General features: G+C 36.2%; 1 protein-coding gene across 3 annotated transcripts in view; it reads left to right on the forward strand.

Annotated features, from left to right (window-relative positions):
- The window catches only part of FRY (FRY microtubule binding protein), a 199,346-nt gene that overhangs the window by 102,267 nt on the left and 71,694 nt on the right, over nt 1-25,385 (forward strand). For all 3 annotated transcript variants that reach the window (XM_085320709.1, XM_085320707.1, XM_085320708.1), the window contains exons 17-29: nt 2,664-2,771; nt 7,525-7,780; nt 8,884-9,066; nt 9,951-10,037; nt 11,889-12,148; nt 12,540-12,729; nt 13,494-13,618; nt 13,809-13,866; nt 17,321-17,412; nt 17,603-17,775; nt 19,994-20,154; nt 20,981-21,091; nt 23,159-23,313. In XM_085320709.1, the coding sequence (XP_085176835.1) occupies nt 2,664-2,771; nt 7,525-7,780; nt 8,884-9,066; nt 9,951-10,037; nt 11,889-12,148; nt 12,540-12,729; nt 13,494-13,618; nt 13,809-13,866; nt 17,321-17,412; nt 17,603-17,775; nt 19,994-20,154; nt 20,981-21,091; nt 23,159-23,313 (1,959 nt within the window). The remainder of the gene's footprint in view (nt 1-2,663; nt 2,772-7,524; nt 7,781-8,883; nt 9,067-9,950; nt 10,038-11,888; nt 12,149-12,539; nt 12,730-13,493; nt 13,619-13,808; nt 13,867-17,320; nt 17,413-17,602; nt 17,776-19,993; nt 20,155-20,980; nt 21,092-23,158; nt 23,314-25,385) is intronic.

The following is a 25,385-nucleotide window of genomic DNA, read 5'->3' on the forward strand; positions in this document are numbered from 1 at the left end:
CTTTTACTAACAAATAAAATGTAGATCAGGAAGAAGTAGCTAGGCAATGAATAGTCATAAACTTTTGAAGTATATAGATTCAGGAATTTTCTTTGGCAGTTTTAGATGTACTTCTGTGTTTAATCTTATAAACATTTATGGTTGATGTAATAAACCATACATTCCTCTGAAGAGTCTTACTGAAATCCTGACTAATGAGTGTTCTTTGCATCATCCAGTGGGCTGTGAATTTCAATACTCATTGAAATTAGATTCCAATATGTAGTTAGAGTATTTCCTAACATACAGTCTACTCTTGAAAGTACTTCAGTGATTTTTGCTTACAATATCCATCTGAAATCTCATACTACCAGTGTGGAAACATAAGCTTCCAGCTGAGGGCAGCTGCCAGCGCCTGCATCCAGACATGCTGGCTGAGGTATCATCTGAGGCAGCCAGAGATCACAGCATCACCCTGCAAGGCACCCCTTAGTAGACACTTCACATGCCAGGGCTGGGAGCTCCAATAAGATGGAAAATTGAGACTCAGATTTGGATCTACCCCCTGCTAGTCTTCTGAGCAGTCACTAAGGCACAAAACACCCACAGATTTTATATTTATAAATAATTACTCATTTGCCTTCATAACAGTTTACTTTCAGACTATTATTTTTACTTGCCTTCATATTAAGTGCACGAACTGTTTATCCTTCCCAGGAACTGGTAATAAGGAATTTAGTGCTAACACAGTTTCTAATATGGGGTTTGTATATTTTGCTTAGAAACTCTGCAAAGATCACTTTCCATCAGAACTACAAAGTTGACTTTCAGCAAGAAAGGTTCAACTTTTTTCCTGCAGATAATAAATTGATAGCACTTTGCTTTTACAACTATAAAAATGTATTTTGCAGTAGTTATTAATGCAACTAATACTTGCATTAGTGATGATAGGTCAAAGGGATTCATTTAGAACCAAATTCTCAGATGAGATTTCATGTTTTGCTCTTTATCAGGTCAATTGCTCACTCATTCTTTCAGAAATCTTGTATTTTAGGATACAGTATAAATGTACAATTGGTTAGAGATAACTCACTATGAAAATAGTTTCTCCTTATTGTACAGATCTATTGTATAGATTAAAAACATGTAATCATATTATATTTTTAATACAATACATATCCAAGCTGATAAGTATATAAGGATGTTCTGAGAGCCACAAAATTGCTGTTTATCTTTGAATTAAGTAAGCCTAKTGTCAGTTTATGCCTTTTCTATTATTTCAGTGTATAGATAGGAATTGTGAGAGACTCTGTAATGTGTTTTAGACTTGTGAGATACTACATTCAGGCTTTCTGTGTGACTGAACACAAAAGCAAGCCATCCAAATGCAGTTTCCTTTGTTCGGTGGAGAGGCACAGTAGTGCAGTAAGCAGGGCATTGGATTGGGGTGCGGGAAAGTTAGGTTCGTTCTCTGTTTTGTCACTGAATTTCAGTTTGATTTTAAGTGCTTCCTTTGTGTCTGCCCTTTTCCCCTTCCTTACCTACTTAGGTTATAAACATACTAAGGCAGGAACAGTCTTTTATTGCATGTTGAAAGTAGAGTCTCTGAGACTTTGGTCTTTTGATTCCTCTAAAGCATTTTACAGGCTAATAATAATAATAATACTGTGGGAAAGACTGTACAGTTTGAAATGCTGTTACATTTTGCTTATGTCCTTTATACTCATTAGCCAAGAAATTGGTTATTTAGATCTAAAAGGATCAAATTTAGATCAAATTAATAATGGTATTTTGGGGCCTGTCTAAAGGACTTCTTTAATCTACATTCTTAAAAAAATTTTGGAAACAGGTCGGGAAACAATGGCATCTGTCATGAAGATAATCACCAGCTGAAACTTTGGTTGCTTTTTTGCGGAGTTAAAGACTCCAAGCCTAAACCTTGGTTGTGCCTGCTTCTGTTCTCATCCGCTTCCCCAGGCTGCCGGGGAGCYGTTGAGCCCTTCGCCAGACAAGAGCAGCCTTGGGGCTACTGAAACAGGTTCTAGCTGATGATGGTTGCCAAAGAAGTGCTATCTCAGCCAAGGATCAACAGATGCTGTGTGGCCATACCTGCCTCTAAACCATGTTTCTTTCTCAATATAATAATGGATTGGTGTGGAGTTCCTGCTTGTCCATGCCCTGTTGAAGGCAGCTGTCTGGCTCTTCAGGCTGCTATTTGGGCATCTCATAAATCTGCTGCTTGCTAATGCAAATGATGAACTATAGCTACGTTGTGATGGGGAACCCTCGAGCCTTTTCCTCATTGCCTCATTCRAAGCTTGCTGATCTTGATCCTTCTCCATTTTAAATCTGTCCTGCTATATCTTCCAGTTCCTCTCAGAGACAAACAAAGGAGAGAGTAGTAATGGACTTTTTTTTGAATACTATATAGATTTTATACATAAAACTTGACAAAAATCAAAATCGTTTGTTTTAAAGTTGTTTCCTTCTTACCGCATCATTAATATTCAGCTTTTTTGTCCTGAAATTCTTACCAGCCATCTGCTTTTTGTAAAAATTCTTTGTAAAATTCTAATATACTGTCCAACCCTTTTCTGCAAAACTGTTGGTGGATCCTTTAACTTCATTACTTRTTAAGCTTAGTGAAAATTTAGTGATCCATAAATTCTGTTTTAAATTTCCAGTGGTGAAAGAAAACCAAAAATTGATCTGTTCAGAACATGTGTTGCGGCTATTCCTCGATTACTTCCTGATGGAATGTCAAAACTTGAGTTGATCGACTTGCTGGCAAGGTAAGCAGGTTAAACATTGCATAGAAGCTCAAGGGGAGCAGAATAAAGAAACTGAACCACTCTATGTGTAACTGTTTCTCAGACAAAACCRTATGTGTATACAAAGTAATCCACTRTTAATGTATTAGACATTCTTCTGTTTCATTTGAGAAGAAATACAATTTCTTTGTAATATTCAGTTTATTACTACCACAGCACATTAATTAACAAAAGAAAGCAAATACCTTTTTAATGTAAGAGAAAAACATAGACACATGTTCAGTTTTGATTTATGATCCCACACATCTGTTTGGTAAAACAAAAAGCTCTAGATGTGGTATGTTTCCAAATACATTTTTACTGATAATAATTATTTTTAAAATTATAATAATAAAAATATTTTTGATTATAAGACAGAAAGTAAAGAAAAGGATAGATTTGAATCTCTTATCCTTCCTATTTGGGACCCATTTAATTTATCTAGATTTACATCACTTTAATGAGGTAGTTGGTCTACAGCACATGACAACTAAAACAGGGTTAGGTTTTAGGATGTCAGATTAGTGACTTAACTGCAAATTATCATGATGACATATAATAGTCAGTACAGAAAACTCTGTTATGTCTCAGTTCTAATATCCAAGTACCATAGGTCAAGGATGCCAGCACTATGATGGTAATTCAAGCCATGAGGCCCATACAATGTGTTGTTGTCAGGTAGCTGTGACAAAGTGGTCTTTGCCACTCCATTCTTGCTGTCAAAATGCCCGTGATAAATAGTGGATATGGGGGTCAGAGGGTTATGTTCAAAAGCAGTGTGTTCTGCTCTGTGCACAACCAACYTCCAGTTGTGTGCTAGAACAGTGAAACAATTAATTCTGCTAGTGGTAAARAGTACAGGCAGGCAAACAAGTCAAATTTGTAGGCAAGGGTAAGTAGGCTGTACAACATGCAGATTGCAGGCTTGGTTTCCTTGTGTTCATATCCACTCCTGCAAATCAGCTGTGGGATGTTTTATGTTGTTACATTATCATATTATACAAATAACACATTAGATACTTAGTTCAAGGAGTAAAGCCACATCTTCCTTCAATCCAAGATTTTAACCAGTATTCTGTCCTCAGCAATGGCCCTAGCTTAGCTGGTAGAAGACACATGTCCACTCTGGTTATAGCCCTTTGGTCACAGAAGATTTCCCCAATCAGACCTTGAAAATAACTTCACTAATCTTAAGTATAAAGTATAAATGTGAATTTCTCCATAAATTAGTGCTTCCCTCCTTAAAACTCTCAAACTGTCAAACTACTGTTTTATTCTTTCTCTAACATTGCTCTTTATGCAGAAAAGGCTAATAGTAGTTCTTCAGCCAGAAGGAGTTTCTGAGCACTTCTTGACTAATTACTGTGCTGGGACTATGCAAGCAGTAGGGCTGTGATAGCTTAGGGCTGCTGGGTAATCTGAATCCTTGACTGCCAGAAGAAGTGTGTCATCAAGGGGAGCTGAGGACAACATCACTAGATCAACTTTGGATGCAATTGTATGCCCAGCCATTCCCCAACAGGGCAACCTTTGGGGAAACTATCTACTCCTGGAGCCCTCTTTCTTTGCAAACTGTCACCTTCACCATATGAAGATTTAGGCATATCATTTTTAGAGTCAGACAGGGGTAGAATTTGGTAAGATTAATTACCAATAACTTTGGAAMAATTCTGTTCTAACCTTGGTTGAATTAGCTTTCTTAATTCAACAGCAGGTAGGGGGATTAGCAGGTGCATTTTAGTCATTTTGGAATTATTTTCCCATGAATGTACATTTATACTTTGATAAAAAAAAGATATTTTCAAGTAAAAATAGAAATTAAAAATATACTACTTCCTTTACTTTCTTTCCTCAAGATCTTTGACTTCCAATTTTTATAGTGAAAGCAGGTTTAGACCACTTAGATTGGGTCTTTGGGCCAGAAGGAATCTCTTTCTTAGTAAGAAACTGCTCAGTAGTCAATCATGTCAGACAACCATTATTTCCTTCTGTAGCTGAATAGCAGGTTTTGAGAACAGGGCAGAAGCAGCAGATATCACATGCTGAAGTATCTTTGAGCTATTGATGCTATTTTACATTAGATTTTCAAGCATAAGCAAGGGAAACACAATTTAGGTAAAAATAAGTGGATGCATAATAGATTGGAAAACTTATTTCAGAAAATAATTGTTAAGCAGTTCACTGTCAAGTTGCAGGAATTGCAGCTAAAGAGACTAAACAGAGCACAACATAAAGAGCAATAAGCAATTTAGAAAATATAACCCAGCAGGAAAAACTGAAAGGATTATGTCTGTTTAATGTAGGTCAGGGTGGACTGAAAACAGTCTCCAAATACATAGTTTCATAGAAGAAGGRAATAAACTGTTTAAGGAAGTAATACCTGGCCTAATCTTAATGAAAGTCTCCAAACTACTCCAGCAACAGAGCTGCTTCTACTTATCCTGTCCTATTCTTCCACTATCCTATCTTATTTGGGTCCCTCATAAATGAAACTACGTATTTCATTTATGCTGTATCCCAGGAGATAAAACTTCGGTGTTCTAGACATGTTGCATAAATCTTATTACAGTATTGTGTCTTTTCTGGATCAGTGATTATACAGCTTGTGGCTAAAACCAGTACGAGGGTAAGAATTTTCAAAGTGGATTTCAAGCTCTCGCTCGTAACTCTCTGTCTGAAAGGAAAGGCTGTTCTGGAAGGGGTCTCTGCAGGCTGTGCTGTTTGGACAGAAAGCTGTTAAATATTTTCTTCTCACTAAAGATAAAATAACATCTTTCAGTTAATGGTTCTTTTGCTCACAGTTTGGTTTGAATTTTTCATCCTCACAACAGATGTGTCTTCTGGCAGTTTCCAAAGGGAATTTGTAACTCAGCATCTAGACTTTCTTCCAAGACAGCTGTATTCAAATTATAAGCAGTAGAGCAGATGTCAAGTATATACTGTGCCTTTTGCCCTTGTACTGCCCACTGAATACATTCATTAAAAATTCCCAAGCTAGGTTTTAAATTTAACAGACTCAAGTGCAAGAAAAGGAACATTTACTAAGTAAATGTACCTTATTCAAGCTGCCTCTTGTGTCTAACTGAATTAGAACTGTCAGAGACTGAGTACAGATTACTGCCAAAATATCGCATGATTGCAGGCTTTCATATCATTTGTCCATTTGTAAGGGGTACTTTGCCAAGGTAAACTTACTAATAGTTATTATTTTGATTAAGTCTTCTTGAATATGAAAAGAAGTTCTTGGCCTTGAATTTATGTCTAGCAGATTCCACTATTACAGTAATACATAGATGCATTTTCAGGCTCAGTTTAACTTTCATCTCATTTGATAATGTCCAGTGCCATTGCACAGCAACTTGGGCTTACAATCTGTAAGTGTTTTGTATCTTCTTTTCCATTATTACTTTGTGTCRTGGTGGAAGTCATTTCATGGATGACTGAACTATGCTGCAAGGGATTTTGCTTGCTTTTCTGTTTCTAGCTTTCTAAAGAGGAGATAAAAATGGTCATTCCCTAGTGCAACAAAATAACATATTTCCCAATTTATGTGGAAAGTCATGTGCTTATTAAAGTGTTGCAGTTAGTCATAGTCACTAGAGGGGATGTTTCATGGCAGTCACTTTCCTTTGACTTGACTATGAAATTTCCTTTACCTCTGAACTAGCAGCTGTAATGGGCCAATTTTGTTCTGAGCTGCATCTCATCAAACCCTTCTAACTGAATAGAACTAGGTCCACTGCCTTTTGCTGGGTTTTCCTCCTAGATTTCTATCCATTTCTTTACAATATATCCTCATTTTCCACTCCATTATATGTAAAGAAAATACTTCAAAAATGAGTGCTAACACACTACACAAAATTAGGCTCTTGATTAATGAAAGCAAAATGCATCATAGGCAATGAGCTAAAATCTGATTTTGATTTTGCTTTATTCTGCCAAGCTACCAAAAAAKAAATGGTTTCTTAATTTTTGTATCAAATGAAAGTATATAACATTTTTGTGATGGAAAAGAACATCAGCAGGACACAAATACAGAAGGAAATAAAATATAAAAATGTGTTCTATATTGATTGTATTCTACTGTATTTCAGAATGATTTGGGGACTGTCAGATGTTTTTTTTTAAAGTATGGAATATCCTGAGGCTGTTGTTTCTACTTCCCTATCTTAAGTTGATTAAAACATAAAGCATTTTTCAATTAAGATGCCTTTTTTAACTTTTTGGAAATATTTGCTCTCAATAATTAYGATTCACTTCTTGGCTAAAGGTTCATTTTGTCTGTTAGGCGGTTAGTCTGTTAGTCTGTTATTCTTTTGAAAGGAAGTAAATAAATACATAAATGATGACATTATATATTATCCTATAAGACTCTTGTCATTATAACTAAGCAGAAATCATTCACGATTTTGTGAGCAGATAAAAAGCAGTCTTTGGTCTRTGAGACAGCAAAGCTGCCAAATTGCATTCTTTACAGATACCATCTTTTTGGAGTGGAGCAAACACTTCTTTTGGATCYATAAATGGGTTCAGGCACTGTTGTATCAAGAATTATGGTAAAAACAGGTTAAAGTTGTTAAATGTGGTCAGTAATAATAAAGTTGTGCTAGKATCATTGAAGTTTACATTGTCATTGGGGATTTTCTGTCAGAGTTAATTTACAGAGAAACATGTGTTCCTAATGACAAGAAACATTCCWTAGATTTTTATTACCTGACATTTACTTTTATGACAGGCTGTCTATCCATATGGATGATGAACTTCGACACATTGCACAGAATTCTCTTCAGGGTCTACTTGTTGATTTTGTTGACTGGCGGGAGGATGTACTCTTTGGTTTTACTAATTTTCTGCTACGAGAAGTGAATGATATGCATCATACCCTTCTTGATACTTCACTGAAGTTGCTGCTGCAATTGCTTACACAGTGGAAGCTTGTAATACACACTCCAGGAAAAGCTTCTGAGCAGGCAAAAAGCAGATCTTCAGAGGTAGGAAATCTCAGAGGAGATTTATGTCCCAATATTTATACTAATTGAAGGCTGAAATCATGTTCCCTGGTTTGCTGTATTTAAAGTGTTTTGTATTTACTCACCTGAGAAGAATTCACTACATAAGATTTTTTAATGTAATTAGTTCAGCTGTCTTTTGAGGACAGCTATTTCCTTGTGTAATACAGCAGATGTTGCTGTTGTTGAGCAACATAAGAGAATGCATGTCAAACCAAAATAAGCATGTCAACAAAAGCGTATAAACTGAAGTATGTGCACGTAGATGTGACAAAAGGACATAAGGACATTTTCTCAGGACTGAAAGTGATTGATAATGCTAGTGGGGATGTAAGGGAGAGTGAAGTGGATCTTCCTGTCCCTTAGCCATTTCATTTGGCTACTTCAGAGACATCAAAGAACCTGGTTGTTTCTATCAGCCTGCTGTCTCCATGTGCTACAAACATTCCTGGGAACTGAACAGCTTTGCTGCTGCTAGRATTTCTCCCATCTGCTGTATCCCACAGTTACTTTTATAAGGAGAGACAATTTTCAGGCTCACTGCCTCTTAACCCAATTGCCCTTTGGAGCCAGAAACCCAGCTTTCCTTTCGGCAACCATGATGTCTGCTTTGTGTCAAGGAGGATCGTTAATGAAGAAAAAAAAGAAAATCCTACATAATTTTCAGTAAATATTCCTAGTGGGCTTCTATCTGGTGAGAGATTTTAGAGGCCACTTGCCCAGATAAAGGGCTACCTGCTGCAGGAGTGAAGGAGGGCCTAAGGACCCTGTTATCTGGAATAGGAAGAAGGATGAAGCCTTCACAGACTGATTAAGCCAATGTTTACTAGCAGATGTAACAAAGCAGGCAGTTGAATTTTAAATTAAAACAAAAGATTTGTCTAAAATAACCAACCCTCATATACTTGTTTTGTGGAACAGGGTAACTTAACCAATAGATCTCAGTGGTTTGAGGGAGTGTTGTTAGTGTCCTACTTCAGTATTTTTTATTTTATTTTCTCATTTTTATTTGGTGTATGTCCAACTTGAATAGACCTGGTTTCTAAACACCATCATTCTGTTTTTTCCCTTATATTGTTTTATAGTTGATACCAAATGGATCCAGCCACAGGATACAGTCAGAAAGAAGTCCCTATTCTAACGTACTACATGCAGTTGAAGGATTTGCACTGGTGCTGCTATGTAGTTTCCAAGTTGCTACACGTAAACTAGCTGTTTTAATCCTCAGAGAGATCCGTGCTTTGTTCCTGGCCCTTGGCCAGGCAGAGGTATGATTTTCTGGTACTTTGAATTAAGATTTTCCAAAGGTAAAGCTTTAAACTGATATTGCAGTTGCTTTTACCGTAATAATTACAGTGCAGCAAGTCACTTATTATGTAAGCACTTTGCCTGAACTTACCATTTTTATTTGCCTGAATATTGCAAACCTTTCCATTTACTGGGCAATGTAACACTACTGTTCTATCCAAAAATTCCTCAATTTCAATTGAAACATACACAACTACTTCATTTTTTCTCTTAATGTGATGTGAATGTAAAAGGCACTATATAGTAATTTTTCACTGGGTGGATCATTTTTGTGTTGTCAGCATTATACATTTGTATTGGAAACAAAACTCATTCCTGTAACATACTACTCTGTAACAAAACACAGCACAAGACACATTTAACATTATTCACATACATTTTCCTTGTATAGTAAAGAAGTCCAAGGTTTTTTTATGGATATAAAAATATGAAGACTCGGTGTTGTGTGTTGGCAATCCCAGCTCAGTGAGCCATCTAAATGCCAAAGAACACAAATATGTGTGTTCATAGCAAAGGAATGCTTTAATAAACAGTAAACTAGCTTTTTAGTCTTTTGATACCAGACATCTAAAGTCTTATGGGATTTTCTGATATGCACTTTTGTTCAGTAAACAGTGAGCTATAGCTACTAATTAACTTCCATTTCCAACCGCAGCCTGGAGGACTTTGTTCTGAGATTAATAGAAAAAAGACAGTATGCATCCATTGTGACCAATCTTTGTTTTTATCTTTTTTAGATTCATTTCATAATTTTATGGGTGGTTCTATTTCATGTACTAGAAAAACAAGAAAAGAAGCAATTTTTTAAGGAAAGCAGTTGACTTTTGTTCTCTGTGTTATGTAGGATGATGACAGGCCTATGATTGATGTCATGGATCAATTAAGTTCTTCTATTCTTGAAAGTTTTATTCATGTGGCTGTTTCAGATTCAGTAAGTACTACTTTTTACTATTACTGCTAGTCTTTACAAAGCACATGGACATAAGAAATATCATACATTAAATGTAAAAATAAGGCTAGAAATAAGGCAAAGAAATCCTACGGCTTGAGGGCTCCAGCCATCTACCCAAGATCTCCAAGACTCCGCAACCTCCTAGGCAATCTGTTCCATGAAAAACATCGTACTATGAGTATAGAAGATACTACATATTAAAAAATAAATAGCATAATCAAAACTGCCTAAATTCTGGACCTGGATACTGCATCCAAAAGAAACATTGTTAAAGTCTGATTTCCAGCACCTGCTAATGCTGAAGCCACCTAGCTTCAGCATTCACTTCTGTGATCAGTCTTGAAGTTGCAGAAGATCATATGCTTTGACTTGCATGCTCATTCAGAGGTGCCCTGGTCTGCAAACCTAAGCTTAAGTTCTAGAGTAATTCATATATGGGACAATTCTCTCTTTCTTCTCTCATGGGCCTAATGGGCATACTCTTTAGGTGTGCGTATGCTGTGTCTAACATGCCACCAGTGGGAGCACAGATGCCATAGATTTTTTATGTGAACAAATATCGTCAGAAGTACTGATATGTAGGGCCACTATCTTAGTGATTGATACATTTGTCCAAAAAGCAGAAACTTTGGATTCTGGGCACTTTTTAGCCTAATGAAGTTTGAAGCAATAATCTTCCCTTGTCAGATGAGTACCCTAACAGTAATGCTGGGAGCTTTGCTGTGGGAGGAAGCGAACAACCAACAGCTAACGAAGTTGGGCCATTGTGCAGCCCAAAACAGAAATGTTGCATGGCCAGAAACTGAGCAAGCCAGAGACATTCTGACTCTGCAACCCAGGAATTAGGAAATTCAGCTGAAATAACAGAACTGTAACAGAATCTAGTTTTGAGTGTTACAGTTTCTGTAGGGGAAAGTAAGGATTTTGCCCTTTAATTCTATGCATTGATTATATAGCAAAGCACATGTCTTGCCTGTGTACCTGGTTTCTGATCAGTACAGCAGGGACTGATGACGTAGCAATTATTTTTGTGACAGTGGATACTGGATGCAGACAATTGTTACATCTTATTTGAGTGAAATTAGTTGAATAATAAAGATGCCAAAATATGCATGTTTAAATTTTCATTCCACAAGATTGTTTTCTTAAGAAAATATTTTAGATTACAGTAGAGAAATGATTTCTTGATGTGGTGAGAGCCCTACTTTCTCATGAGGGTAGCAGAGCTTAAAGTGAATTAAAACCTTGTTGTAGTAAACTACTTAAGCACCTACTTCAACCTTTTAATTCCCTAGACTTGTATCCAAATGCCGTGCAGAATTCTGATGAATATTATTTATAACATTGATATTTATTGTATTGTATTTTCATTTATTGTATTGCATTGTCATAGCATGAGCTAAAGTCCGGCTGTTTGTTCAAACACTGAACATAAGCATAGTCTATACATACTATAGACTGCATCCTGATACTGAAGACAGTGCAGGCAGAGAGGAGAACAGAGAGAAGCAGTGAGACTATATTGGTCAGCATGGTAGGTAGTCACTATAGTGCATGGGCATTACAGGGCAAGTTGTTGTCTTACTTGTGCCTRTCGTAGTAAACAGGACTATTAAGGAGGTACTTGAGGGAAAATAATGAAACAGCTCTTATCAACATTTGTGAAAAGTTCCTTCTGAGTGAAGAGGCAAGATGATGGGAGCCATGACAGTGCTGGTTTGAAAAATGCTGTAGAAGGTGGCCGTGGACCTTGAAAATAAACATGAATGCTAAGCGATAACATGACAGGGAGTAGATCACTCTCATTGTGATTTTTATTTTATCTTACAGACAGCAATCCCGTTAACACACAATGTGGACTTGCAGTGGCTAGTGGAATGGAATGCGGTCCTAGTAAATAGCCATTACGATGTAAAAAGTCCTTCCCATGTGTGGATATTTGCACAGTCTGTCAAAGACCCATGGGTTCTGTGCCTCTTCAGTTTTCTTCGACAAGAAAATTTACCAAAACATTGTCCTACAGCTCTCAGCTATGCTTGGCCATATGCTTTCACTAGGCTACAGTTGATAATGCCTCTTGTGGATCCAAAGTAAGTGGCAATCTGCAGGTAACTTTCATTTTTATGTGGTTTGTGTGATTTTAGTGTAAGTTGTATTTGTATCATTTTTCAATATTGGTTCATAAGTCCTGCAGCACTACTATGTCCTGCAACACTACTACCCAAACACTGAGTTCTGAGTTTGATAACTGCAGCTTGCAACTGACACTCTTGTTTTTCACCTTCAGTGATTTTTTTCCGTGTATCATGCCATGTTGATTAACAACATTTGTGGCTATACAATGTTTTAAAACATGTTTTTAAAAGCATGTATGCCTGTGTTTAAAAACATGCATGCCCTTTAAAAATGTTTTAAAATATTGTGTAATTAAGGTCTGAAAMTGAATTATGAATTCTAATTAATTTTTCTTTTTAATTCTAGTATTCCTGTTAATGCAAAGAAAACAAGTACAGCAAGCAGTGGAGACAACTATGTTACTTTGTGGAGAAACTATCTTATTCTCTGTTTTGGAGTGGCAAAACCCAGTATTATGAGCCCAGGACACCTGCGTGCTTCAACACCAGAGATCATGGCTACCACTCCTGATGGTACAGTGAACTACGATAATAAGGTGATGCATCCTATTTCAAACAAATTATTCTGAATCTATCTAGAAAAGTTTTAAACTGTATCTGCATGTGAAATCACATCTTGATTAAAGTGTTTTAGTTAGATGAATGTTTTGCTACATGCAAGTTGCTTAAGGCATACAATTAACTATTAAAACATTCATCTATATAACACAATGTGTTAGTAAATATTTGGCAAAAGCAGTAGCATTTTCAAAATATTACTTTTTTGTTGTTGTTCTGGATGATGTGTTTTCAAAGTGTAGAAATGCTCTATTTAATTACTTTAGCTTGTCATCCCTTTACTTCACTTGTAGAACGCTCCAATGTATAAAATTACAATGTTATTAAGCAGTAACTAACAGTAAATGGTGCATTTCTGAAAACTGTATGCCTGTAGGACATGAAGAGGTATTATATGAAATACAGAATCAACTAGTAGCAGCCTGAGAGGAGCAGTAGCTCCACAAATGCAATTACTTGAATATCTTAATGAAATTACAAACTCAGGAAATTACAATATGCTGAATGAAAGCACAGAGATTTCTCAGCTCTACTTACTTGCTAGGCTTGATACGATATGATGTATCAGACATCCAGTTAGCCTGATGTATTAATTCCCATAACTGAAAAATCATTTCATCATGTTTTTAAAGTGTATATTGATTCTTAGACAATGCTTTTTGTAAAAATGTGTGTTTACTTAATATTGATAATCCTGACAATCTTCACAATTAAATGTCAATGATTTCTTAATATATTTTAGGCTATTGGAACTCCATCGGTTGGTGTCTTACTAAAGCAGTTAGTACCTTTGATGAGACTTGAAAGCATAGAAATAACAGAATCACTTGTATTAGGATTTGGAAGAACAAATTCCCTTGTTTTCAGGTACTTCCCTGTTTATCACAATCTCAATGATATGCTTCTAATTCAAATGCAAGTAATCTTTTCTTGTAATTTAAATATACTCAAATTTTTATTTGCCCTTTAAAATTTATTTTTTCTGTAATAAATAAAATATTGATGCTTGTCAGAGAAGGCTAGATTTTGTTTAAAAGATCTGTTTTCTTAAATTTAGGGAATTAGTAGAAGAACTTCACCCACTAATGAAAGAAGCCCTAGAAAGAAGACCAGAGGTTAGTTGAGGAAATTAAATGTACTTGTTTGTTTAAACTGCAAAATGAATTTAGAAGTAGTGATTTTACCTCCTTCAAAAACAAAAATGTTCTTTTGGACTGTAGATGTAACAAGTTTAGCTCTACAAGGAACAATTTTTTTAATAATTGTGTATAAGAACATTACTTTCAATAATTCTATTAAAACTTGCTTTAATTTAAATTTGATTTAAATGTACAATATAGATATCCTTTCAAAGAAAAAAAGAATCCAGTCAAATGTGGAACCTTTTCATACTGAACTTAGAAGTATTGAAAACCCACTTACACACAAAGCTGAGCTACAAGCATGTTTCACAGTAGTGTTCAAATGCACTTTTTTGCCATATAAGCAGGGTCATCTATTTGAGTTTCAACGGACTGTATTTGYTCATTCTAAATGCAGCAGGTCAACAGTGACAAATTCATGAGAGTTTTCACCTTTTTTATCATACTTACCCTCGTTAACAGAAAACAGTGCTAGAAGGGATCCTATCAGATCCTCCAGTCCATCCAAGAGAGTATCAGCTAGTCCTGTCTTGCTGGCAGATGTTATCTAAACTTTTTTTAATATCTCTAGTGATAGATTCAGTAGCCTCACTAGGCAGTTGAGTCATGAGATGTCTCTGTGCTGCTAAACAAGAAGGCAATAGGGAGAGCTCAAGTATTGGACCTCAGTTGCCACCTTGCTCAATTTTTACTTCACTCTGGCTCTGCTTTGGAGCTGGCTCCAAAGCAAAACTCTGAGTTGATTCTAGAGATAGCTCACTCCCGGAAACAACTTCCAAAAGCACCAGCCTGCTGAGCACCATCCTCCAAACTATCCCTGCAGCTTTTGCTCTACTGTGTTATCCCCCACCTCCACGTGTGCAACAGCCTAAGGGCGAGTTACAAAAGCAGTACTTTGGCTGCCACACAGTTCTCATATTATATCAGACAGTTTGTGATGAGAAGACATATTGTGATACTGCCTTATGGCCACAGGAGCCATATGTCAGTATCGCTGGGCAACATAAATGTAGCCAGTCTTCTTGGCATGGGACAAGCAATAGAGCAGTGAGAATATGGGGTGGTCTGTGCTGCTTGGTTTGGGACCAGGAACAGACCCTGATCATCTAACAGTGCAGACACAGCCATTGCGTCCACGCTATTTTGCTGGTAAATCTATGTGCCAAAAGCAATGTCACTGCATTAACATTTTGCTCTGCCCAGGCTAATTGACCTCGTTGTCAAGTAATTTCAAATTGTGTATTCATTGCACTGTCCTCCACAGCAGTTTCAGTAAGGTATCCTCAGGGTGACCTGGTGTGTTGTTATTCCTGTCTACTCAGTAATAGTCTTTGGTGCAAAAGCCATGCAGAGAATGGTGGACAGGAAGAAGTTAAATCCTGGATAGGTGAAAAGAGACTCTCAGCTACGCCCAATATAGAAGCAAAAATTAATGCACTCTGTAGGCAATTCATCGATGCTAATTATGATGTGAACAGTTTTTGATAGCTCTGTATCTGGCAAACATCCTCTACTGTTCTCACCTTGTGGGAACACATCAGTCCACCTGTGTGTCTTCCACCTCTCTGAAGTCTTCAATTTGAAGATTATTTATTTTTGCACTGGACAGAAGTGGATTAGTATACCTGTTACAGCAGTGGATTAGTATACTTGTCACAGCAACCACTCGCCTCTGCATATCTGCCTGTGCACTCTCAAAGAGCACTTGGACTTGAATTGCCTTTTCTGGAAACAGGCATTTTTGGTCAGGGGACCAAAGTAGCTCAGCTGGGAGAGTGTTAGACTGAAGATCTAAAGGTCCCTGGTTCAAGCCTGGGCTTCAGCAAGGGGGGTCCTAGTTGCTGCAATCCTGCATGCTCTAGGTGACCCTGCTTGAGCAGGGAGGTTGGACTAGATGATCTCCAGAGGTCCCTTCCAGCCTTACTGATTCTATGATATCCAGCCCCTCCTCTGGAAAGGAACCTCCAGAGTGCAGATGTTTACAGTGTGCTGTAACTGTAAGAACAAGTGAAACCAATTGACATTTCAGCAGAGAGATCTGAGAACAAGAGACGATAACATTACTTCCTACGTTGCTTCTGCTGGTAGTCACACTCTGAAGGACTGGCCCATCTTCCTGAAAGAGAACTGCAGGAGTAAACCAATAAGGGCATTACACGAGATCCTTCTGTGGGAACTCAAACAGAACTTGTCTCAGCGTGGTGTTACAGCATCACCTCTCTGTTGCAGGAGACAGCTGTGCTTGTTAAGTACTGTATTACAAAAAGACTGCATAGCAGGCTTGAAACTGCTTTTCCTCTACATGTGCTCCCTGAACTCTTTAACATATAAAGGGAACAAGCCAGGACTCTAAATAGGGCAAATCGTATGGCATAAAGATTTGAATAAAACCTTTGGCTAGGATGCTGCAGACTGCCAATTCTGGGAGAGAAAACTAGGGAGAGTATCACTTTTCTTTTCCCAAGATCTGCTACTGGCCTGTGGCAAAGCCAGAACACTAGGTGAGATAAACCTTTGATCTGACTCAGTATTGCTTTTTTATGTCCTTAAAAGGAAAATTTGAGCTTTCTCTGAGTTTTTCTCATTCTGACAGCAAATTTCTTTGTTGAGTGCAATAGCACCTTTTCGACCTCAATTTTTTTTTGCTTAGTGGAGATGCAGGGTAGAAAGCAACATGCCATTTTAGCCTTTCAACAAAAAACAAAACAAAAAAAAAAAAAAAGAAAAAAAAAAAGCCTTGCTGCATCCACATCTTTCAAGGGCAAAACAGAAGACAGGAGGAGAGCTTTCTGGAAGTTACTAAGATAAAATGAACATTTAACAACAGTGCAGACCTATTCTATAGGAAGAATATGTTGACTGTGTGTGCAGCCATTGCAATCAGTGCATCCAACACTGTTGTACTAGAAAAATGTCTTCAAATGAACTAACTTGAGTATGAATGGTAATGTAGCTGCAGCATTACTGATTTCAAGAGCAGCTAAACACTAAAACATTTACCTGAGGTCTGACAAGCCATTCTGCACTTCGCAATGCCTTACRGTGCCCAGACTAGATAATATAAAGCCAACATGAATACTGTGCTACCTGAAGAAAGTACATTTTTGGCACAGAAACTTTGAATATTAATTAATTTTCRTCCTCAATTTCAAACTGTCACGTCCACATTTTCACTGAAGACTATCATTGCTGTTACCAGTTTRTTCAGAATAGTTATAAGGGCAAAAATCCAAACGTACTTACATCTGTGTTGCAGTTTAAATACAAAATTATTGTTAAATACCCAAATGCAGTCAATTTCCATCATGAAGAAAATGCTTAGATTAGACTTCTTAAAACTGCCTGTTTGGATGAGATTTATGAAGTTATTGGTTTTTAATATATGCACCTATGCATATAAAAATGATTGCTTTTTTTAAATTCCAAGAACAAGAAACGTCGAGAGCGCCGAGATCTGCTGAGACTACAGTTACTGCGAATTTTTGAACTACTTGCTGATGCTGGTGTTATAAGTGACAGGTAGGACTATCACTCATCATAAATACTGGTTTTTAAATGAAATAGTTTTCACTGTTTACAACATCGAGTTTATGTCAGGATGTCTTTTGAAGAACTCTAAAATAGATAGAGATGTTTATGTGTCATCAGAAAGCTGTAGTATAAGTACACTGTTACTCTATTTTAATRTGCAATTTCCTTTTTATGCCAGTACAAATGGAGCCTTAGAAAGAGATACGTTAGCCCTTGGAGCCTTATTCTTAGAGTATGTTGATCTGACTCGAATGCTTCTGGAGGCTGAAAACGATAAAGAAGTTGAAATTCTTAAGGATATGAGAGCACATTTCAGTGCAATGATTGCCAACTTGATTCAGTGTGTTCCAGGTATGGCACTAAATTATCTCAACATACTATGAAATCACAGTTATTATATCTGTAGGAAAGATGATTTATTATTTCTTCTTGTCTGTTTATTAATGTTTATAAATTGCTGTCTAGCAAATGTACAGACAAAATAGTGAAAAAGTCTATGAAGAGACAGATTGAATATCAGTAAATCTTGATGAAGCTTCTCATATTCATACATAACAGTGGTCTCTTTAGAAGCTCAGCAAAGAAATTATCTGTGACCTTTTGGGGCTGCAGATTTTTTTGACACAGGGCCTTATTTGCTTCCCTTTGACTTCACTGCTAGACTCATTTATAAATACAGTCAGACTTTGAAAAATATAGGTAGGTACAGAAAATATACAGTATTAAAAACAGGGAAAAACTTGCCCAAGGTTTTGAGCATTCATCCCATTTTTTTCAAAACTCCAGTTGCCTTTTACTGAGCAAAGATCAGTCTGATTTCATACTTTGTATACTGCAAGATCATTTCAGAAATGTAAAGTAATTCCATTAACAAAAAATACAAAAAAAGCCTGCTTTAAGGGACTSTGTGTAAATAGTGGAAGATAAAGTCTGAAGCTTACTCAATGATGTACATTTGCTATCTTCTTATTATTTATGACAGGACATAACAGCAGTTGTAACAATAAATAAGAAAGAATTCAAAAGAGTACAGTTAGGGAAAAAAAAAAGAAAAAAAAATGCTTTAATGTAAATTCCCAGTATGCAAATTGTTATCAAAGTTCTACACTTGCTGTGTTGTACACTTTACRCAAGTTTTCTTACTTGCATTTATTCTCACTTTAGATAAGACACATGGCAAAAGAAAGGACTGCATATTTTATGAATTTTAGACTATGAAACAGCTATGCTGTATGTTTTGAGAGGATGCAGTAATAACTGATGCATTTAAATAATTCAGCATGTAATTATAAAGAGATGCATTGTCTGCTAACAAGCCAAATTTAAAATATGCCAGTAATTACCTAACCCATAACATTTAACTCCTAGCAAACAAATGTTTGTTGTGTCAGCATCTACCACCTTCATGGCGTTGCTCGTGCTGACCTGCATGCGGATTGTCTAGTTAGAGTTTATTGGCTTCCAGCATAGTTTCCAGGGGAAAATAATTGACCAGTAACAATTTGTCATTCTCTTTAATAAACGCCCGATGAACAATACTTGTATAGGTTCTTCTGAATGACCAGTTAGGTAGTAACTTGTCCATGGCGTCTAGGAGAGGCCTGCAAACTCTGCAGAGGCAATGCCTCCCACTGACCTTCTGGCCCGACAGCCAAAGGGCAGGATGATTGCAGCAGCTGGTCAATTCACTGGCATGACAGCAGGAACTGAGGCAGGAATTGGCCCATTAGTTGAAATTTTTCTTCTACAGAGAAAGCAAAATTTAATTTAGTTCTTGCACCTTTCACAGATAGATTTTGTCATTTTTACTTCACTGGGATTTTTTTTCCTGTGTTTGCTTCAGACAAGAGCATGATATTTTTTCTGTCTATCTTGTGTAATATAAGATATTAATGCCTAATACTCTTATCGTCTGTGAGAACTACACTGGAGAGTGATAATTTCTTTGTTGTGTTGGTTCTTCCTAGTGCCTTTCTTTCCTCTCAGATACTTGCATCGTGTTGTGTTCAGGGGGAATTAAAACTATTGTTTAAAACATTTCTGATTCTTTTTTCTCACATCCTGTTAAAAATTCATAGATATTTTCCATTTGCTCAGGTAATTTAGCTGATCGGTAAGTATACTACATCCTTGTCATAAATAAACTGATGACAATTTTCAATTATTTTTTATCTCCATCTATTACTGTAGAATAACACATATATATTGTTTCGGCTTACATTTAAAGAGTTGAAAAAAACAAGTAAATGTTTGTCATTAACAAAACACTTGAGGTAGCAATTCTGTAAACTTTATTCTGTAATGCTTCTTGCATGCTATTTCTAAAGTTGGGTGTATATGTGTTCAAATAAACACACATTATTTCAGAATTTAAGGCTCTTAGATGTAAGGCACATCTTATTCACCATGTTAGATTTAAAAACAGGAGGTCAGATATTTTGAAGTAAGTATATCCTGAGCGTTTAAGAAAAAAGTCCTATTAGTAGACATCTGAAGTTTGTATACTATCATCTTTGCCACGTGATTATTTATTTAACATTAACAAACACAACTATTTCTATTCACACAGTTCACCACAGGAGATTTCTCTTCCCTCAGCAGAGCTTGAGACATCACCTATTCATCTTGTTCAGCCAGTGGGCCGGACCTTTCAGTATTATGTTCACACCACTGGACCGTTACAGTGATAGAAATCATCAGATTACAAGATACCAGTATTGTGCATTAAAGGTATTAAAATTTCTCTGTCAAAATCAGTAATACCAATTCTCCAATAAAAATATAAGCAATTGTTGTTTTTATTTCTTCACAGTAATTTGGGTTGGCATACTTGATGCAAATTCATACACTCACTTGTGTGTTTGTATATCATAAGATGTAACAGAATCAGCGACTAAAGTTATATATTGTTTTCTGTGCATCACATTTCAAGGCTATTATTTTGAAAAGCAGAATGCATTTTAAAATTTATTTTACTGTTCATTACAGATTATCAGATAGAGTGAGAGATACTAGGCCCTGAAGTTAAAAACAGTGTCAATTTAGTATCACATGCATATCTCAGGACTATCTCCCACACTTGCCTGGGGACATACACAGTGAGATTAAAATGCTTTTGTAGCAATAACGGTTCCATCTCCCCCGTGTATGTAAGCTGGGAAAATAATAGCCTACATACTTACACAGGCAGCATCACTTGATATCAAACAATTTTAATTTTTACGGAGAGATACTATTAAACCATATGTTTAATTGTGTTTGTAGCCTCATTTATGAAAACTATGTAAAATGACAAAATTTATTTTGATACATGGGGAAACTGTGCCATAGTATTCCTATCAAAATGCTTAAACTCAGCATTGTCTTAAAATCAGGTAACATCTATAGCACTATAATTCTTGAAATCTGGAAAAAACTACTAGGACCATTTTCACTGTGGTTTCCTCAAAAATAAAAACAGGCATCAGTATTTTTAGCCCAGTTCACTGGGCCCAAATAATTCTGAAAATTTCACTCATGTTAATTTTTATGTAACTGAATTTGTTCCTATTCCTAGGCCATGTCAGCTGTGCTCTGCTGTGGACCAGTATTTGACAATGTTGGTCTTTCCCCTGATGGTTATCTTTACAAATGGCTTGATAATATTCTGGCTTGTCAAGATTTACGTGTAAGTACTCATCAAAAATGCAACACTGATAATTTTAAACTCTGTACTGAGTGAGTTTGTACTGTAAGAACTCTGATTGTATACACTCTATTTTGAGCAGGAAGCAATAACTTTATGCAAGGTTCTCATACAGAAGTGTAGTGAATTAAAGAAGTATTTAAATAGTAAAAGATCTTTTATTTCTGGACATACAATTCATGTAAATAATAAGCTAAAAAAGACCACCTCATGGCTCAGATTTTTTTTTTGCAGCAGTAATTTAGGCTTTTCATTTGCTACTAAATGAAAGATTAAAGACAGCATGAACTCAAAAATATTTGTATTTCTATTTGGAGTGCTTCCACCCACCTGCTTCAAGTTTCTGTGGAATAAGAATGTAAAATCGCTTCCTACTCAGTGCCATAGATGCTGGTGAAACAAATCTGAGTGAGTGAAAGTGAGTGGGTTGATCTTCCAAAGAAGTCAAGAGGATAAATGATTAGAAGAGGAAAGAAAGATTTTTTAAAATCACATAACAGATTATTCTTGCAGTTTTCTCTTCCATTTCTGTGAATGGGTTTCTCTACTGACCTTCTAACTATCCAATAACATTTTTGTTTTTATAGCTGATCGGAGTACCTCTTTGTTCTCTTTCCCTGCTTAACCACAGATTACTAGTCCACTCCTCTGATTTCTAGTCTTGTCATTAATCAATGAGATTTCCATTTGTGACACCTTGCACTTTGTCCTGCTGTTGTCTCTGCAAGCATCATCCCAGCACACATCACTGTGATTGCTAGAAAAATGCAGAAAGCAAAGCTTGAAGGCTTGTACAACAGCTAGAAGATACACACTGGAGAAATGGTGTTTTTTAGGAAAAAAATGGTTGGACAAATTATAAGAAAGAAGGGATCACTACAGAGAGAATCTATTGAAGATTAGTAAGATYTAGTCATGCTGGTAGGGGCAGAGCTATAGAGATATGTAAAAGTGGTATATTCAAGTGAAGCTCTTGTGGATGTGGGAATGAAATGCCCAGAACAAGCGAGAAAAGAGGAATACTGTTCCTTCTGATATGTTTTCATTATTGTCATCAAATATTATATTACCTTTCCTAATTGATTAAGTAATATATGCCATGCATAAAGTAACTGAGGACAAAACATATCTTTTTTTAACTCCTCAYTTTGAAATGTGAAATCTGGACGTGAAAGGTGAAATTTGTTTTCCACAAGCTAATCTCTGCAATTTATGATTAATCACTGTAATTAAGGACTGTGACTAAACTGCRTTGACTAGAGAGCTAGTTCAGATGTATGTATGTCTTAGGTGAGAGGGTTCCTGTCAGTCCATTAACATTAAATATCATTTACAGTCTTTTCAAGAAGTAAATTACACTTGGTGACAGAATCTAGTTATGTATTAGTGTTTGGTGTCAGTACTATTCTCAGCTGAAGGTCACAAAGATAAGAAAGATACAGTCCAAGCCTTAGCAGCAGGGATTTGGTCACAGTGGTGATCCCAGGATTAAGTGAGACAGTATCTGGAGAGAGAGGTAATATCTCTGTTAGATCATTTGATGTATTGGATGCAAGTTTTCAGACCCTAGGCCTGCAGAAGATACTGTTTCTCTTTGCCTGCCTTGCTTGTTTGTTAGTCAAATGAATGAAAAAGAAAAAAAGCATGTGACTTCATGGCACTCAAGTGAAGTAGGAAATAAATATTTAACAAATCGATTAACTAGTACACATGGATGTTGCCCAAGAATATCTATATCAGAYGTGTTTTAGAACTAGATTTTCTAATTATTTTGTTTTACATGCTTGATTTTGGAAATCTCTTTTGAAAATGTATTTCATTTATGCAGTTTTTGTATAGACAGCTTTTCTTAAGAGGAATATTGAAAACCGAGTTACAGCTCAACTGTGCTATCTCTAGAAAAAAATTATGATAGATTTTCCAATTTCTTTTCACTTACTCYGAATACTGAAATTTTACATATTTCTGCCTATATCATTTCTAAGAATTGTAGGAAATGAACATTTCTGCTTTTAGCAATCATGTTTCCACATGTATATGTATTGTCAGGTTCATCAGCTTGGATGTGAAGTTGTAGTACTCTTACTGGAATTGAATCCTGACCAAATCAATCTCTTCAACTGGGCTATAGATCGATGTTATACTGGATCCTACCAGCTTGCCTCTGGATGTTTCAAAGCCATTGCAACTGTGTGTGGAAGCAGGTATTAATTTGGAATTAATTTGGAATTAGATTTATATTATATATTTCTCACTGTGAAACAAAATCAAGTCTGTTATTTCTAAAACAGTTACAGTCATCATTAGGTTGTATATTACCACCATACTCTGGTATAAACAGATTTAAAAGATTTTTGAATTGACAAATAGTGTGTGAATCTACTTGCTACTAGTTGCTGTTCTGTTTTGGAGTGATATGTCAGGTGTGAAGGAGGAAAAAGGAAAAAAAAAAAAAACTTGTGAGTGAAGGAACTAGGGAGGAACATGCATAGCCAGTCAGCATATTGACCTGGAGCATGCACTGAAAAAGTCATCTCTGCCCATTTGCAGACCTCAGGAGATAAAGACTGAGGGTGAGTGTCAGTACGGTACGACACGTTCTCYCTGCAGATGTGTTCGCTTTATAGCCCTAACAGTGGCAGCAGGATAACTGAAAGMATGACGCCCAGAACGCCAGTGATCAGATGTGCCGACGACCATTCCCTTTGCTTGGACGCTTTCAGGTGCAAAGGGAACTGGTTGCTCAGCGGGCGTTATAGAGAACTGCTATTCCCAGCCTTACCATACGTCCTCTCAGACTGCTCCTGGGGATTCTGTCGCTCTGTTTCCATGATTCTGGGCTCAGAGTGACATGTCTGTTAGAAGATGCTTTTACTATATGTTATTTGAAATCTGTAGCCTTTTTGTGCTATTTTTCTCAGAAAGATATTAAATAACTGCAAGATTTTAATTTGCAGCATAACTCATAAGTCTAATTTCAAAAGTTTCAGCATACTTTTTCATTTTTTCTTAAAAAGAAAAATATTTGAAATGTTCTTAGTTTGAAAATAATTATTTTGTTCATTTTTTAACTGGCTTCAGTTTGATTTGGTTACCTGTTCCTCTTCTGTAGATTGATACCATCATTGCTACTGGCAAGCACAAGCTACAGGAAGACACAAACAGAAATTACTGCTTTTATGTCAAGCCGTCATAAAAACCTTATTTCTTTTTGGTATCTTTCCAAAACAAAAGTTGTAGAGAAATTCAATACTAGTCTAAAAACAGAATGTAGTTTACATCTAATTAAAATGAGACCAAAAATGTAAGTCTTCTTGACAAAAAAAAAGAAAGGCAAGATGTCTAATCAGCATAGTTCAATAGAGAAATATGTAAGATACAGCAAATCAAAACAAGTATTTCAGAATTTATYTGTAAAAACATTATTTTGTTCTTACAGCAACACTGGAACTATACACTGCATTATATTGAGCTTTTTAAAACATGAATGGAATGTTATGTTTGAAAATTCAGTTATTTTAAGTTGCTTTTTTAATGTTTAATGAATATTCAAGCATAGCAGATCTTGGTGGTCATTTTTCCTCAGATTGTGTTACCTGTGCCAGCATGCCCTGAGAAACAATCTTTCCCATGCCACAAACATTGAAAGTATGATCTGCGTGATGTTTTTTGAGGGAAAAGTCTGATTTCTATCAAGCTGGGGATTTTAATTAATATTTGAAACCAGCTAGCAGTTTTTCCATTTCCCCTTTCACCTTCTATCAATATATAGAGAGATCACAGCTTAAACAAGCTGTAAACTCAGCAGTAATGTATCTGATTGTTCCTGTCTTTCTTTTTACAAAAAATAAATACTCAGTGGCTTTCACTTCATGGTCCTCCCATACAGTGTTTCTCTTGTGATGGTATGAATAATGTGTTCTAGAGTATCACTATTCTTGTAGCTGTGGATTGGTATAATAAAATAACTATAAAAATATATTATCTAGGGATTTTTTTWAATTTTTTTATTTTTATTTTAAGAGATATGAGCAAATCTTTTATATGGTTTCAGACTCCTTGGGAGCATATGCTACATGCTGACAACAATTTGGCCTATGCCATGAGCAATTTGAGATAGATAGGAACAGTAAATGATATCTCAGTTCATTAAAATTTTTATCTGAAGACAAAGGTGCAAATTCTCCACCTTAGTGTTTAAGACAGGGCATAATTACAAACACTGCATATATAATATTATGTATCAAGATCTTGATYTGTATCTCTGAGAAAAATG

Source organism: Rhea americana, unplaced genomic scaffold, assembly GCF_003343005.1.
Source record: "Rhea americana isolate MKP2758 unplaced genomic scaffold, rheAme1 scaffold_65, whole genome shotgun sequence".
In the NCBI taxonomy this organism is placed as follows: Eukaryota; Metazoa; Chordata; class Aves; order Rheiformes; family Rheidae; genus Rhea; species Rhea americana.